We start from the raw sequence: 16,108 nt of genomic DNA, 5'->3' as shown, positions 1-16,108 counted from the left end.
ATTTTAATGGCACAAAGTTAATAGGGATCTCATTAACCAAAAACTAAAATATCTTATCATTAGTTTTAAAATTTTTAATTACCATTCATTGATATTGGATATTTAATATAAGGTGGTAAATAATGAAAACTTAAATTGAATATGAAAGAGAAAACTAATATTAAATATTTAGCAAGTAGTCTCAAAAAATAGCATTTATCATTTTCGAAATTACAATTTTTCTAAAATTTTAAAATATAAAATAAATATTCAATATATATATATATTAACAAATAAAAATATAATTATTAGGTCTTCCCAAAACTACTGCAAATGAACTAAAATGTAATATTTTTAAACATATTAAAATTTATTTTATACGTATATTATGTATTATTTTACTAATAATGTTAAAAATGAAAATTAACTTAGAAAATGTGAAAAATAAAACATATTCCACTTATTAATAATAATTAAAGGAAAACTTTTAATTAAAATAAAAACATATTACATAATACAATATACGAAAGTATTTTTTCATGAAAATTTTAAAAGAAGTTTTATTTTTATATCAAGTGAACTACGGTCTATTTTTAATGCTTTTACTTTAAAATTGATTATTTTGTGTACAAAAGAGGAAATCAAAATTCTATTAAGCTAAAAATATTATAATTAATAATTAAATCCATAAACAAGATAAAAGAGAAAAGATTTTAGCCCAATTTTTATTTAATTGTGTGTTAACGTGTATTTTTGCCAAACTGAATTTTATAAAAATTTCTTTAAATATTTATAAAATTTTATTTTAACCATAGAATATGAAATGAGTTTTTGGAGTTGGAATGAATGATGATGGAATGATTCTTATTTATTGAAAAAAAAATCTAATTTAAGCTTTTGCCTAAAACATTTTAGGTACTTGAAGTACCACATACTCACAATTCTTTTATAATGTTTATAGATATTCTATTTCAAATAGAATTTTAGATCTAGTGATAAGCCTGAATTGAAAATTCTTTTAAAAACAGCATTCAAACAAAGTTTAAGAAAAAAATTACTTTAACCTTAAACTAGAACATAAGGCATGTATTAATTTCTTTTTGGTATTTTGGTTACAAAGCAATATTGTCCTTTAAAATATCCTACAATCATGTATACTAACATGAGTATGAGTCAATTAAATCTATAAATGTATATATTTCTTATAGAACATTTAACAGATGATAAAGAAATTATTTTTCCTTTAAAATATTTTTTTTCCCTGTTGTCTAATTTTAAAGAACTTAAAAGACTAAATAAGAATATACGAGTATATTTGTACTAAATCGTAAATTACGAATGGAAGTTAATTAGTTATTCAATTTCTATCGAAGTTCAAATCTAAATAATAAAAAAGAAATGACATTTTTATGAAAATTTACTGTCAACTTAAGCACTTAATGCATTTTAAGGAACCAGCTTTGTTTTTGAATGCAAAATATAACTCTGGCACAATTTTAATATTAAGACACATATCTGGTATTTGACTGTACCAATCTTTTTCGGATCTTGGTATTGGAATATAATTTTTGCACAACAGTGTTGAACACTGATTTTCCACACAAATTTTAATATGTTTGTAGCCAATTTTCAATTAATGATGTTGCATAAGTCAGTATGGGTTTTCTAAAGCAAAAATCGAGTTCTGTTTAAAATAAAAATTAAGCAGGATGTTAATAACAATTAGGCAATTGATTTGAAATTTTCATTTGCAAAAATGTTTTTACACAAACACATTTTTGTAGATAATATGGCGGATTTTCGAAAATTTAGATGTAAATCTTGAAATGATTTTTTTTTAATACTGCAAAAATATTTAAAATTTAAAAAAAAAGCACATAGAAAAATATAAGATATTAAAAATCTGAAAGCAAGTTAATTAGTTGCTGTAGATCTGTTAAGATACAAAAAAGATCTATGTTAGATATTTAAGTGCATGTCTAAATTATTTAAAATCCCGATGGATTTTTCCGTCAATTCTCGTACATTAAACAAATTATTGTCTTAAGGTTCAATGTTTTTATATTTACTTTTTTCCATAGTCATCCTGCTATGAAATAAGTATGTACGTTTACTGTTTTAGTACGTAATTATGGGAATCCCACCAAAAATTCTATGAAAACGAGATTGATGACAAATTGCTCATATATCATCTTATAATTAATTTATAACAAATTAGGTTAAATTAAAGATATTTTTAAAAGGAAGTACATAATTTAAGATACGAGTGATTGAAGTGTCATCTTCAATTTTTACGAAAATTGGTTTATTGCATAAATAAAAGTTTTCTATGTTTATCTTTCATATGAAAAAAATTCGGTTTTCCCAAAAAGGATTCAGTTTAAGAGATAGCTTGTCTCTAAAAGGTTCACACTTTTTAATTATTTTGCTTTGAAAGAAAGTTAATTTGTTCGAAAATTGTAGTTGACACCTTCATTCAGTAGTGTCTTCATGTCTGAAAGTATTGAAATAAAAAAAACAAGTAAATTTGTTTTAATTTTTATACTCAAAAAAAAATTTTTTTTTACAACTTACAAATAAATGAATGGTTTTTTTGAATTCAGTTAACGATTTATGTTTATTTTTTTTTTCAATGTAGGTATTAATTTTATTATGCTTTAAATTTTGTAACTAATGCTAAATTATAATTTCATATGAAATTTTTATTTTAATATTAATTTACTTAGTGAATTTGAATGATTTTTTATATATATATATAATATATGAATTTTTATAATGGTTCATACTTTTTTTTTTAAGTGAATAGACATGAAAAAATTTACAAATGCATTAAATTTTTAAATTTTTATTTGAAAATTAGTTTACTTATTTTAATTTTAAAATGATTTTCCTTATTTTTATTTTAATGGTACAAAAATTCCCTATAAAATATGATAGAATACGAGACACAAACATAGAAAACCATAAATTTACTAAGAAATTGTTTAACAATAATTAAGTATTTTAATCAAAGTAATATTTAATTATTATTATAATTTCATACATTTTGAATGAGACTAATTGTTTAAATTTACCAAAACAAAAATAATTCCACTTTTCTAAACCAAAAACAATAAAATTTTGTAAAACAAAAATTTTCAATCTTTAATTTTTTTCTTTAAACTAAAAATTTTCTTTTTCAAAATTAATGTATGTTTATTAAATAAATATGATATAATACGTTAAAAATAAAAGTTATTTTTTGTTTTGTTAAATGAAATATTAACCTTATAGAAAAAAAAAAAAATTCCTAAAGAACAAATGGGAAAAAAGATTCATTTTTCTAAATAAAAATTAAAGAAGCAAAAAATTAACTATAATTGAATAATTTCGGTGGAATAAAAATGAAAAAGAATTTATATGTATATTTTAATTTTATAATAAAATCATAAGCCTATAAATTATTATTACAGATTCTTATAGTTAAAGTCTTATATTTTTTTTTTTAATTAAAATAATTATTTAAAAAATATTTCTGAATCAATCTTTGAAAAGGCCCCTTGCTTTGGCAGTTATTTTTCTAACCCTACCACGACTGCTTATACTAACGGTGTGTTCTTCATTATCAGTATCATCATCTATGCTATTTGGATCAACATGATTGCTATTACTACTACTACTAGGTGCAGCTAAACGTTGTGCTCTGCTATTGTAACCAGAATTTGACTGAGGAGGTTGTGACACTATAGCAGATGGCGTTGCTGTTATGTTATTATTTACTATTGTCGTCCGTTTTTTAATTGCATTGTTTTCATTAGAATCATCGGAGTTTTCATTATAATGCGGCCTTTTCGCAGAATTACGTTGCCTCAAACCTAGAAAAAATAACAAAAAAAAAAGAGAAAAATTATTTTTAAATTCTTCTTGAAAAATTAGGTTAATTATTGCGATTTAAAATTAATTTAACAAAAAAACCTTCAAATACCTAATAATTGAGTTTGAGCATTACGCCTTAAGTTTACCAATGGGTCATTATCATCTATGTTGCCAAGATCTACATCATCGCTGTCTTCGTCAGAAATATTACGTCTTAGTCGTCTTTTTAATCCTGTTGAACTCATTACTGTAGAAGATCCCGTTGCTAAGTGATTGGAAGATGATGTTATAGCTGAAGCAGTGCTATTATTATTTATAATATTACTAACACCGTTTGCTACACTATTAATAGTTCCCCTTAGTCCTACGCGACGGGTTGTTGAATTAGCAGCTACAAATGTAAGAGGTTGATTATCCTCTGAATCAGTCTGTTCTTCTTGATTGTGATGCCTTCTTGTACTACTTGTCAAATTACTTGTACTATGGTTAATATTTCTATTCGATCTTCTTTCATTTACTTCATCCTCTTCAATGTCATCTCTATATCGCGGATGTGTTCTATTTTGTCGTAAATTACGTGATGTTATTGTAGGATTTATACTTGTGGATTGAGGAACTGCTGCAACAGTGTCACTATTAAGTAATGGTGTTGTGCTATTAACTCCACCGTTTCTTATTCTACGACGCGAATTGATGGTATTCGAGGAACCGCTTACAAAACTATTCATGTCAAGAGGATCAGCTTCGTCACCAGCTAAAGAATCTAATTCATCCGCATTTCTTTGATGCCTGGACAGCATTCGACGTGTATTTGCCCGCAGATTTGAGGAGCCTGGTTCTCCATAATTATGATCGTTGTGTATATGAGAATGCGCATTTCTTATTGTTGTTGTTGTTGTTGAGGATGACGCAGCCGCTGCTGTTATAGATGAGCTAGAAACTGTATCTAAATTCGAAGTTGAACGGGTGGCGTGATGATATAAAGAAGTAGAAGTACTCGGTATTGCATTTGCACTTCGACGATTAGCTATACTTGGATTACTTTGACGACTAAGATTTGTATTTGCATTTACTCTTATATCTCCATTTTGATTTGTTATATTACCTAATATAAGAAGTGAAAACATTTATTAAACTTAATTTTTATTTATAATGAATGAAATTGAAAATATTAGTACAGTTAGAGTAATATCTTACCAATATTACGAAGGTTTCGGGAACGCAAGGCTTGTTGACTTGATGCTAATGGTTCGTTATCGGAAGAAGAATTTGTTTCACTTGTATCTGGCATGACCCGACTGTTCCTATTTGTCCTAACAGTTCTTAGCGGAGCAGCGATATTGGGTAAATTTTGCCTCTGACCAACGGTTTGGAGCATATTTCTTCTACCTAATGCTGTAGTTGCTAATGGATCTTCCAAACTTTGCTCTGAATCACTTGTCTTTTTTCGACCTCGACTTTTAGTATTTTGCTAATATAAAATAATGGGAAAGGTTAAAAATAGAAACGTAACATTTTATTACACTACATGTAAAGGCCTTACATTTCCTTTCTGCCTTTGATTCCTAGAAGAAGGCAGTTCTAATATTTCCGGTTCATCTTGTCCATCATTTTCGTCATCGTCATCTTCATTACTACCACGAGCCCATTCCATTAATGCCTTTTTAGCACTTAAACGTGTGGGTCTCGAAGTCTGTTCCTCTGTGTCCGATTCGACAATAACTCTTCTGCTATTTCTAGCCCCAATATGATAACTGTGATCAGATTCAGCTCGAGAAGCACGGGCCCCGCCTCTTGTACCTCTGGACGTTGTTGGAATATCTGGCGATGGCGACAAGTTCAGATCATTTTCACTATTATCTTCACTTGCATTGCGCAATAATGCTATTTGTGAGTTTTTACTTGGTCTACCACGTTTTCTAGGAGTCGTTGTATTTTCATTCGTAGTTTGCGTTTGTAAACCTCTGGAAGAACTTCCCTCATTTTCTGAAGACATTACTTTTTTGCGCCCTCTTCTTCCTCGAGTTTTCTTTTCATAGCTGTTACGTTTTAACTTAGTTCTTTTTTCAATTTCAAAATCTTCATCGTCGTCTTCTTCATCTTCATTCTCTTCGCTTGTATGTGACATAACTCTTCTGCTCTTTTTGGGTGCTTTACGCGTCTTTTTGCCCTTTTTACGAGGTAATTCATCTGGCTTTTCTAACTTGCGTTTACGTTTTAAGGATTTCTTCTTTTTATACTGATATCTTGGGTTATAACTTTCTTCAGAATCGTCACCAGCTAACGCGCGCTTTTGTGCAGCAATTCGTTTTGCTCTTGCGCTGATTCCTAATTCGGAAACAGGTATTCCGCGACTTTCATCTGTTTCATCATCAGAATAAGACGTATCATCTGTTGAATTGGAATCTTGTGATCCAGTACCATTTGAATCATCTTCTTGACTATTTGGTCTTGAAATAACACGTCGCAAATTACGACTACTAGGTCCGGGTTGAGGTTCATTTTGCATTGTTGAAGAAACACCATTGGAATGAGAACTACTACCACTCGTAACACCACTTCGAACATTTTTATTATTTCTACGTAATTTACGCCGATTATGATCGCTATCATCATCATCATCGTCATCATCATCATCATCATCTTCATCGTCACGATTTCCCCCATATTCATCATCGTTATCGTCATCATCTTCTGATATATTCTTTCGACGTGAGTTGCCGTTAGATGTAACTTTTCGTGTTGAGGGACCAGGTTTATTTCTATCTGGTTTTTTCTTTGGACTTTTACTATTCTCTTTTCGCCTACATGATGCTTTCCAATTTAAAAGAATATCCTTTACATGGGTTTCAAACAAAGAACTTAATCTTAATGTCATTGAATAAATCTAAAAATAACAAAAAACATCAGAAAAACTCCGTGAGTGAAAAAATCATACATAAAATTTTTATTATTTATTAATTACTCGTATTATCAATAAATAATAATTTTTATATTCAAGAGAAAACAATAACTACACACTAAATGATTTACATAATGATGTTCGGCAAACCAAAATTACACGATATATGAGATTCAATTATCTTTTTAGAAAACAAAAAAGTGAAAAAGGAAAATCAAATAAAACAAATCAAAAGATGCCTTCCCAACCGTTTAAGATAAAAAATTTTTAAAATTCAAAAAAAAATTGTTCTTCTTTTTCAAAATATAAACACGAAATCAACTAAATTTGGGAAAGTTTATATACGGAAAAAAATAATATACAAAATTGGCAAAAAAATTACAAAATTAGTTTTATATAAAAATGAAAAAAAAAAAGAAAACTCTAAGAATAATAAATAGAAAAAATTTCCAAAAAAATCTTACCGATGATGCTATTGGATCCTATATTTTTTTTACGGTGGAGAAAGCATAATGATAAAGATGATTATTAATGAATAATTCGATATGAAGTGCAAAATTTTAATGAAAAATTAACAACATCTATTATTACTTTTTCAAATTATTTTATGTGAAATGTGGCACAAACTTAATGGTCAATAGCGTTATTCGATTCAACTCAAATAATTTGATATTTGTACCATCAAACCGAAATCGTTTCTAACTTTGTTAAAAAAAAGCAGCCTAACAAATAAGAATTTTGATATAATTCGACTTAAAGCTTGAGGAATAGTGAAATAATTTTATTTTCCACTTAAATAGTGTATTTCGAGAGTAAATTGTTTTCTAACAAAAACCAAAATCATAATCTGCACAATTAAATTGTGTCACTATTGACCACCATATTTGACACATCCTGTAAATTTTCTTAAATTCAAAATGAAGAAAATAATAAATTATACAAAAAAAAAACTAAAATAGCAAAAAAAATATACCTCTAATTTTATAAATTGACCTACAATCAAAATTGAATTTCGTTTGTTTTATCGAGTCAATTTTAATAAGATTTTTAAAATAGGAAAGTTAGGATAAATTAATTTTTAATTTAATTTTTAAAATTACTTGTGAAAATTAGATATGTGTGATTAACTATAATCAAAATGAAATTATTTTTTAAGATTAACAAAAAAGTTTAAATTTTGAACATTGAAGTATGTACACATAAAATTCTTGACACCAAATTTAAAAAGATTTCATAATAAATTGCAAAATTTCATTACGAAAAATATAAAACTTACGCGTGACCTCTTGTTGGTATTGTAATTTCGAGAATTAGAAAATATTAAACGAACATCTTTGACGAATTCCATTGGAGTTGAATAATTTTCTCCTATCAAATCTTCTTTAATTGTTCTTAAATCCATGGGTGTGTCAATTATTTGTAAATAATCTGGATGATCTAGTGTATCCACAGGCTCTCTAAAAGGCGTGGAATCATCACACTGCCATAATAAGTCTAATAGTTCGCGACATTGAACTTTCCAATCTGAGCTTGATCTTAGCCTTTTGGACCTGAAATAAATTATATTAATATAATTTATGTATTATTATAAAAGCTCTTAAAAATTCTAAGGGATCTGAAATATTTTTATTTCTGAACTTTACACTTTAAGGATATATAAAAAAAATTTATTTTTAGACATTTTATTTGCATAAGAAAAATTAACAATGAATTTTTACTGTTTTTAAAAAATGTAAAAATAGCATTTTATACATTTTACCAGTTTTCTTCAGAAAATCTATTTAAATAAGTTCAAGAATTTTTAAAAATACAAAAATCCATACCTTCTGGAACCATTAGTTTGTGTTATAGATGGTCTAGCTGTGCTTGTAGATGGTCCAGCTTCGTTATCATCCTCAGATTCTGAAGAGATATATGTGTCAACCAACTGATGGTAGACAGCGTTTACATCAACTTCCGTAGTTGCACTAAAATTTAAAGATTTTATTAATTGCATTAATTAATATTTTTTTCTTTGATAGATACCTTATAATTCTCAAACACAAATCTGTAATTATTCTTGCATTTCTAACGATTTTACTATGAGATTTATTGAATTTTTCAGCGTTTGTAGCTAAATATCTTACATCAAACTGAGCTGACGTTATCCGTCTATAAAAGTGGTTTTCAAATCTAGCTTTAATTGTAGTAAGATCAATTGGATATTCAACATCGTATGCATACGAAGGATATATGCTCAAATCAACAGGAGCCAAAAATGGATCTGCTATAGCTAAACCCATTACTTGTTCCAAGCCAGCTATAATTCTTCTACAGGAAGCTTCCCGATCTCCTCTAGGCCATTCTTCTGCTTTTGGTTGGTAAAGTGTTGATCTTAATTCTTCTGGCAAAACTTGTACTGCTCCGCCCATTTCGTCTGGTAAACGATCTTCATTTATTGGTTCCATATCCCAAGGACTCATATATTCATATTCACCGTTATCCCAACGCACACGGTAGCACATAAACCTTGAGTCTGGAAATTCGGGTGACAGTGCATGCCTCGATTCGATTTGACCCACCCACCAACAATCTTCAATCATGCACCTAAAACGATCACCTGGACTCCAATCTCGACGAACTGCGGTTTCGTACGTCTGCCTTAGCACCAAAAAATCAAGAACGTCAGGCATGTCATGATATTTAATTGTGAAAGTTTTTCCAGTCATATCGCCAGAAGTGTTTATCAATGCTAACTTTAAGCAACATAAACGTGGAGGCCGAATTTCATATTTTATACCAATAACACGAACTAGTTCATAATCTCGCAACTCTATATTATTCCAAGGCTCTGAACTCCGAGTTAAATTATAAACTTTCTTTTGTCGAACCGCATCCAAATATTTCGCATGACCTTGCCTAAAGTAAACTATTTCGTCACCCATTTGTGGATAATATGGAGCTTTACGTGGCACAACCTCTGATAGCCACTCTGGTGGCTTATAAGCTTCTGGAATTTCCCCATTTGGCGGAACTTGAATTTTTTGTTTTTTTCTCGGTCTAGGAGAATCGTTACTTCTACCACCTTTTGAAGCAGCTGATGTACTTGGACCTGCTTGTTGACAATTATCCTCGCTACTGCTGTCTGAATTACGTTGCATTCTTTTGCGTTTGGCTCGTTTTGGAGGTTCTAAATTTGGTCCGGGTTTATCTGCCACCCAGTCTGAATAATCTGAGCTTTCTGTTTCTGAACTACTAGATTGATTTAGAATTTCCTCATTAATATCGCTGCAATCTGACGAAGAAGAACTACTCTCGTCTTCTTCGTCATCCTCGATTCTAGCAGGACTTGGCTCGTTTTGCTCTTGTTCCCTCACAGCTCTTGTTCTGTAAGAAGCAGGTGCTCGTCTTTCATAATTTCTTCCTCGACCAGGACCTCTTCTTGCCATGCGACCTGTTAGAATTTGTAATGGTGTACTAGAACTTGCTGTATTAATCATAATTGGTCGTTTTCTCATTTCGCGTCTATATATCTCAAGTTCAACTTGACCAGCAGCATGAACTGTTTGTTTGATATTTTGCAAAATCGCATAGTTCATAGGCCTTACATAAATGCGTCGTATGTACTTAAAAGTTTCTCTTTGCCAATTTCCACTACTTTGCCGCACACCTTCAACATCTCCAGTTCGACGTGGTCCTGTTCTTTGAGTACTTCCAGCATTAGAACTGGATGCTCTTGGGGACCCATTTAATCTGTGACCCTGCCCATTATTTTGATTTAATATATTGTTAATGTTATTCATTGGGTTCTGATTGTTCTATAAATATACAAAAAAAAAAATTTTTTACTATGTACTTATTATATTAAAAATATTTTATAACTTACTCTGTCATTGTTTGAATCTGGCACATCTTGCCTATGACGATTTGCTAAAGCTTCAATAAGAATATCCAAATGAGAATAACTTGAACCATCAACAACTTCAACTCCTTCAGGCCCGATTGAAATATTTGGAACAAGCTGCTCTGAAGTACAATTCTCCCTGCCAGGCACAAGTTTCTGATATGCTGGAGGATAAGGATTTCCGTCTATATCCACCAAAAATGGAGGTGGCATCAAATGAGGCATAAGTTGCGTTTGTTCATCCATAACATGATGATTGCTATCACGCAATAACGGGCGATAATCCGTATGAAAGAATAATTCTTTAGGTATAGATTTAAACCTTTCATGCCCATCTCCAAAACCAAGCATCAAAATATGTCCGTGTGAATCGGTGGCTGCAATCATACTACCATCAGGTGACCACTTTGCATCAAATACGCCCCCGTGACCTTGTCCATCAATATTATTCACAAAATGTGCAATAGAAGTGCCAGCTACGATATCCCAAATAAAAAGCTGCCCATCGTGACCTGCTGACAAAAGAACGCTTTCATCAATTGGATGCGACTCTAAAACGTAAAGTTCATCTTTATGCCCTCGTAAAACTTTATGTAGTTTTCCGGTTTTAGCGTTCCAAATTTTTATCTGGAATTTCAACAAAAACAATTAATCTCAAAAATAAGAAATCGCTAAATGTAAACTTATTTACCGAAAAATCATTAACAGCAGTAATAACCCATTGATCAGAATAGTCCCACGAAACCATAGTCACTTTTATTTTTTTACCTTCCTCAAGTTCAGGGCAAGTCATTAATCGTTCATTCATATTTAATTTGAGAGATTTCCACTGCTGTGATTCAAATGTCCAAACATGAGCTGTTCCATCTTTACTACCTGAAACAAATCTCAAACCCTGGTGTGCCCATTGTATTGAATCAACAGCATCTGTATGCGCTTCCGTTTCAAGAATTCGTTTAGGGCCCTCCTCTTGCATAATATATACCCTAACGTGATGATCTGCGGAGCCGGCGGCTAAAAATATTCCCCCAGGAGAAAACGAAGCACAAATCATTTGTGCTTGTCCAGGTCTTAGCTTCTCATGATATTGAATTGGTTTTGGAGCAAATATTGTTTTTGCTCCTCTAGGTGTTGTATATTGCCAAAACGCAACTGAACCGTCTGTACTTGTAGTGACTAAATATTTCAGATCTCCCCGAGGTGATGGGCAAAAGTTTACTGATGTGATCATGCCAGTATGACCAGTTAAAACTGCTATTGGTGCAGTTGTTTGTAAATCCCAAACGCGTAAAATTCTATCTAATGAGCCTGCTGCTAACAATGTGTTATCTAAGTTTATTGCTATGTCCGTTATTTCCGCAGACGCTCCACGAAAAGTAGCCAAAAGACGACCGTCAACAGCACTCCATAATTTAACGAGCAAATCATCGGCGCCTGTTATTATATGTCTACCAGATCTATCAAATAAAACGCAATAAACAGCGGAGAGGTGACCTAAGGTCCGGCGTAACAGTTTTGTTTTACTATAAAAATTTGTTGGTATAATATGTTTTCGACGGATACATCCACCAGTTTCTCTGCCTATCAAAACTTTTACTAAAATTTAGAAATAAGTATATATATATAAGTTTTGTTAATCTTATATTAATTTAAGTTATTTCATTCTTACATAAATTATGTGTTGGCTTGCATACGACGGAATCAGGTAATGGCATCCCATGAATCCTTGTACAATAATCTAGCAGGGATCTTGGTCGACATACACTTTCTTTTGTTCGTAGCAAATTTTGCCTGCCACTTCCTAGCAATGAAGCAATTCCAGAAACACTTGGTGGAATTTCTTTGTCCAAAATTGGTCCAATCCGACTGCATATTTCTAATAAATGTTCGGCGCCAATATGAGGATATTTTCTTTCCTGTAAATGAAAATTAGATATTGACAACAAATTAACATGAAAACATACATACATATGTACATACTCGTATTATCGATTAAATAAAATTAGGTCTCTTCGCGAGATAAAAATTAAATTTTAGCCTAGTTATTTTACGACAATTTACAGATTTTTTTACCGTCTCTTTTTAATGCTGTGACGCATCTCAATCAAGCACGAAGTTTCAAACCAAGAAAAAGGCTTGCTACATACATATATGTATATAAAGTTCGCTACACTTTTTATACACGCAAATGTTCGACGTAGCTCGATTTTTCTTTTAAACTGTATGGCTTGCTTTTAAAATAACGCAAAAAAAAATAATTAATTTAAATATGAGAATCAAGAAATCAACGAACAACTGGTTTATTTTTTTAAATATTTTTTGAATTTATTTTTCTTTTTTACGAAGCAGTTTAATTATTAAAAATTAAGTTTACTGAGTTAAAATTTTATTTTTGTTTCGTGAACAACTATCCAAGTCGTCTCTAAAAACGAGTGTTATAGAAATGTTTAAAATTTTGAAAAACATTTGACAATCACTTTTATTTTTAAAAATAATTTTACACATCTATAGTCTACACGCATACATAAAATCTAGCTTTCGTGCTTTTTTCCCATTAAATGTTTTTAAACAGTTAGTTCACACAGTTTACAGATCTCCTCATATGTAAACGTTTAGTGACAAAAAAAAAACGGTAAAAAATATATAGTTAAATGTTTTTCGTAAGAAAAAACTGACATAAAAGCATCATATGTTTATTTTGAATAAACAGGTTTTATACGCGGTATGTTTCGCCAAATTCAATATATAAAGTAATTTAACACAAATTTTTATTGTGTTCAAATTTTATACTTTAAACATGTTTTTACTATTAACAAAATTTTAAAACTTAACAGACATAAATTTCAAAATTCATTAGTTCTGTATTTTTATATATTGTTCTACACGAACTTGCTAGTAAAAACTTTAAAACATATTCCTTATAAGAGTAATTTTAAATAACTTTCATCTTTCAATAAATGCACATTTCAAAAAGAAATTGTTATAATTTTTTGCAGACATTGCTTTTAAAATAACGCAAATAATAAAAATCAATATATCAATATTACATACTACATCAACATTGAGAATAAAATTAGGTGTGTACATACAAGTTTCTTTGATGCAGTTTAAACTAATTTTAAAAGAGAGGAATGACTATCTTATCTGTTTTGTAATTTTTACAATTATAAATTAACAGATAAATTCATTTGTCGATGCTAATATGATGCACAATTATGCTGAAAACATGATATTAAAAATGTTTAATGATGCATCATAATTGAAACATGTTTTTTAATTTTATGAATGTCACTGTACTAAAATTTAGGGATATAACACACTTTTTTTTGGTTACCGTTATTATTGATTATAGAAAACTCTTATAATTTGTATTGTGTGAACTCGTGTTTCATGTTGGTTACTTGTTCACGAGTACGCATGCCTACAGAAATAAGATATCTAAACATACACATTCTAATCAATATGTCTGTATAGATACGTGTCTCTATAAGTTTCCATTTAAGCATTTCAAAATCCATAATTCATTTACACTAAAAGAAAGAGAAAAACAATTTCTTTAAACGTGTGTTAGAACGCGAAATTTTAAGTACAGATCTGAAATTAATGCAATGTAAATGTATGTGTGCTATCTGCGGTTACAGAAACTTAAATGTGTGTGCGCTGTGTCTGAATCTTATGTAAAACAAAACAATGAACGGAATTCAAAATAGAACATGGCGAATTATAAAATTTTTTGAAAATTAAAATTCAAAATAAATTTAATTAAATAATTCTAACTTTTTGATTTTTTTTTTTAGTTTCAAAATTATACAAAGAAAAAAAAAATTTTTTTTTTTTTTTTAATTTTAATTTTTTTAAATTTTAAAATTTAAATCCCTTTTTTTAAATTTATTCAAAAATTAATTAAAATTAAAATTTAATAATTAAAATTCATAAACACTATTAAAATTAATAAATTTTAAAATCCTTTGTTTTTCTTACACTCAATTCAAAATGGCGTCGCGTCACCTTGCATAACAAAAAAAAATCACTAGCGAATTTTAAGTTCTATTATCTTTTTCAACTTTAGTTTCAATTTAATTTTATTTTCCAACAATTTTTCCAAAACTTCTCGCACATTTTTCTCTTAATATTATATCGTAATTACATATGTACAACACTTCAAAAAAAATTTAAATGCGCAATACTTCTTACTTTAATTAACATTAATTACTAATTAAAATATCTGGATTCATTCAATAATAAATAATTAAAATTGCTTACCAATTCATTATATGTTTGAAAATGTTCTCCTCCCAACCAATCAGTTCGTTTAGGGAATACCTGTAATGACGTAACATTTTACTTAATTAGTCATCAATAGTTTTTTAGTGCAATTTATTGAGACTTCATTATTTGTTCATCTCTTCACAAAGAGTGAACTGACCTAAAGATTATATTATTCGAATAACATAAGAATTTAAAATCCTTTACTTTCTATTGTATTTATGTCAGTTCATATTTTTTAAGGGTTGAATGACCGATTTCAATCAGACATACTTTGCATAGGATTCCCCATATAAAAGTGGTGTTATGACGGAGTAAATAATTACGGAGATTCCCAGTATAAAAATCGACGACCCAAATAATAACAAAAACAAACTTTTGTAGCCCGTCTCGACAAATAGCAGACAAAAATGTCAAAAACGTTTTGCTTCCAGCTGACGTAATAGTAAATTTTTGTATTTTTAATTTTTTGTTTTCTTTATTTTTTTTTGTTTTGGTTTTGAGAAACAACATACTGAAGTTCGACCAAAAAGCAAAGAATTTGTCTAGCCAAGTTCATTTTACAAAGAAAATTATATTATAATTTTGTACCAATGAGGCACGTGGAATAAACTATTAATTCGCAATTTTCAGTATATTTTCAACTTTTGTACTTTAAAGACGTGTTAGGTTCTATATTATGAAAAAAATTTGCGACAAATGAATTTTCAACAAAAAAAAATTTTATAAACAAAAACATTGAAACTTACCTTTTTCTCTTCTAATTCTTTGATGAGGACCTGGAAAAAAAATATGAAAATTGGGCGTTATTTGTTGTATTATAATTTCATTATTTAGTTAATTACCTTCGCGGTTTCTTTTAGTGGCCCATTAAATAAAAATTTTGATATTAAAAAGTATAATTCTGTAAAGAAATTTAAATTTTTTAGTAATGATCACTAATTTTTTACTTCACAAATTTCTTTGATTTGCACAATGCATATAGAATGAAATTTTTTTTTCACCCATTAGGGGCGACATAATTTTAATTTTATAATTTTCTTATATTAATATCACTTTTATACCTGATATTATTGCTGAATTATTTACTATATCTTCAGAGTTCATTTTAAAACTATTTTTTAATATTTTTTAAAAACATTAATACACTTTTTTTCACAAAAATTCACATCAAAAATTTCTTTGTAAATTGACTCAGTCAGCCATTGCTTACTTTTATGATT

General features: G+C 29.1%; 1 protein-coding gene across 3 annotated transcripts; it reads right to left on the bottom strand.

Annotated features, from left to right (window-relative positions):
• Window positions 1-2,396: 2,396 nt before the first annotated feature.
• LOC129609508 (bromodomain and WD repeat-containing protein 3) lies at window positions 2,397-16,107 on the bottom strand. 3 transcript variants are annotated; one of them, XM_055521451.1, is made up of 14 exons: window positions 15,950-16,107; window positions 15,731-15,789; window positions 15,635-15,664; window positions 14,883-14,942; window positions 12,289-12,535; window positions 11,311-12,215; window positions 10,602-11,246; window positions 8,762-10,533; window positions 8,560-8,703; window positions 8,013-8,286; window positions 5,378-6,721; window positions 5,032-5,305; window positions 3,944-4,939; window positions 2,398-3,833 (listed from the first exon to the last, which is right to left on the bottom strand). In XM_055521451.1, exons 1-14 carry the CDS (start codon window positions 15,990-15,992, stop codon window positions 3,499-3,501), a joined length of 7,128 nt encoding a protein of 2,375 aa, XP_055377426.1. In that variant the 5' UTR covers window positions 15,993-16,107; the 3' UTR covers window positions 2,398-3,498. The 3 variants fall into 3 exon arrangements, with proteins under 3 accessions (XP_055377425.1, XP_055377426.1, XP_055377427.1); XM_055521450.1 differs by lacking the exons at window positions 15,635-15,664; window positions 15,731-15,789; window positions 15,950-16,107 and adding an exon at window positions 15,159-15,413 and having other exon boundaries at window positions 2,397-3,833; XM_055521452.1 differs by lacking the exons at window positions 14,883-14,942; window positions 15,635-15,664; window positions 15,731-15,789; window positions 15,950-16,107 and adding an exon at window positions 14,601-14,743 and having other exon boundaries at window positions 2,399-3,833.
• Window position 16,108: the final 1 nt, after the last annotated feature.

This window comes from Condylostylus longicornis, unplaced genomic scaffold (genome assembly GCF_029603195.1).
Source record: "Condylostylus longicornis isolate FDR11 unplaced genomic scaffold, ASM2960319v2 ptg000040l, whole genome shotgun sequence".
NCBI lineage: Eukaryota > Metazoa > Arthropoda > Insecta > Diptera > Dolichopodidae > Condylostylus > Condylostylus longicornis.
Note: the sequence above shows the minus strand (reverse complement) of the source record. Positions and strands in the feature narration are given on the sequence as shown.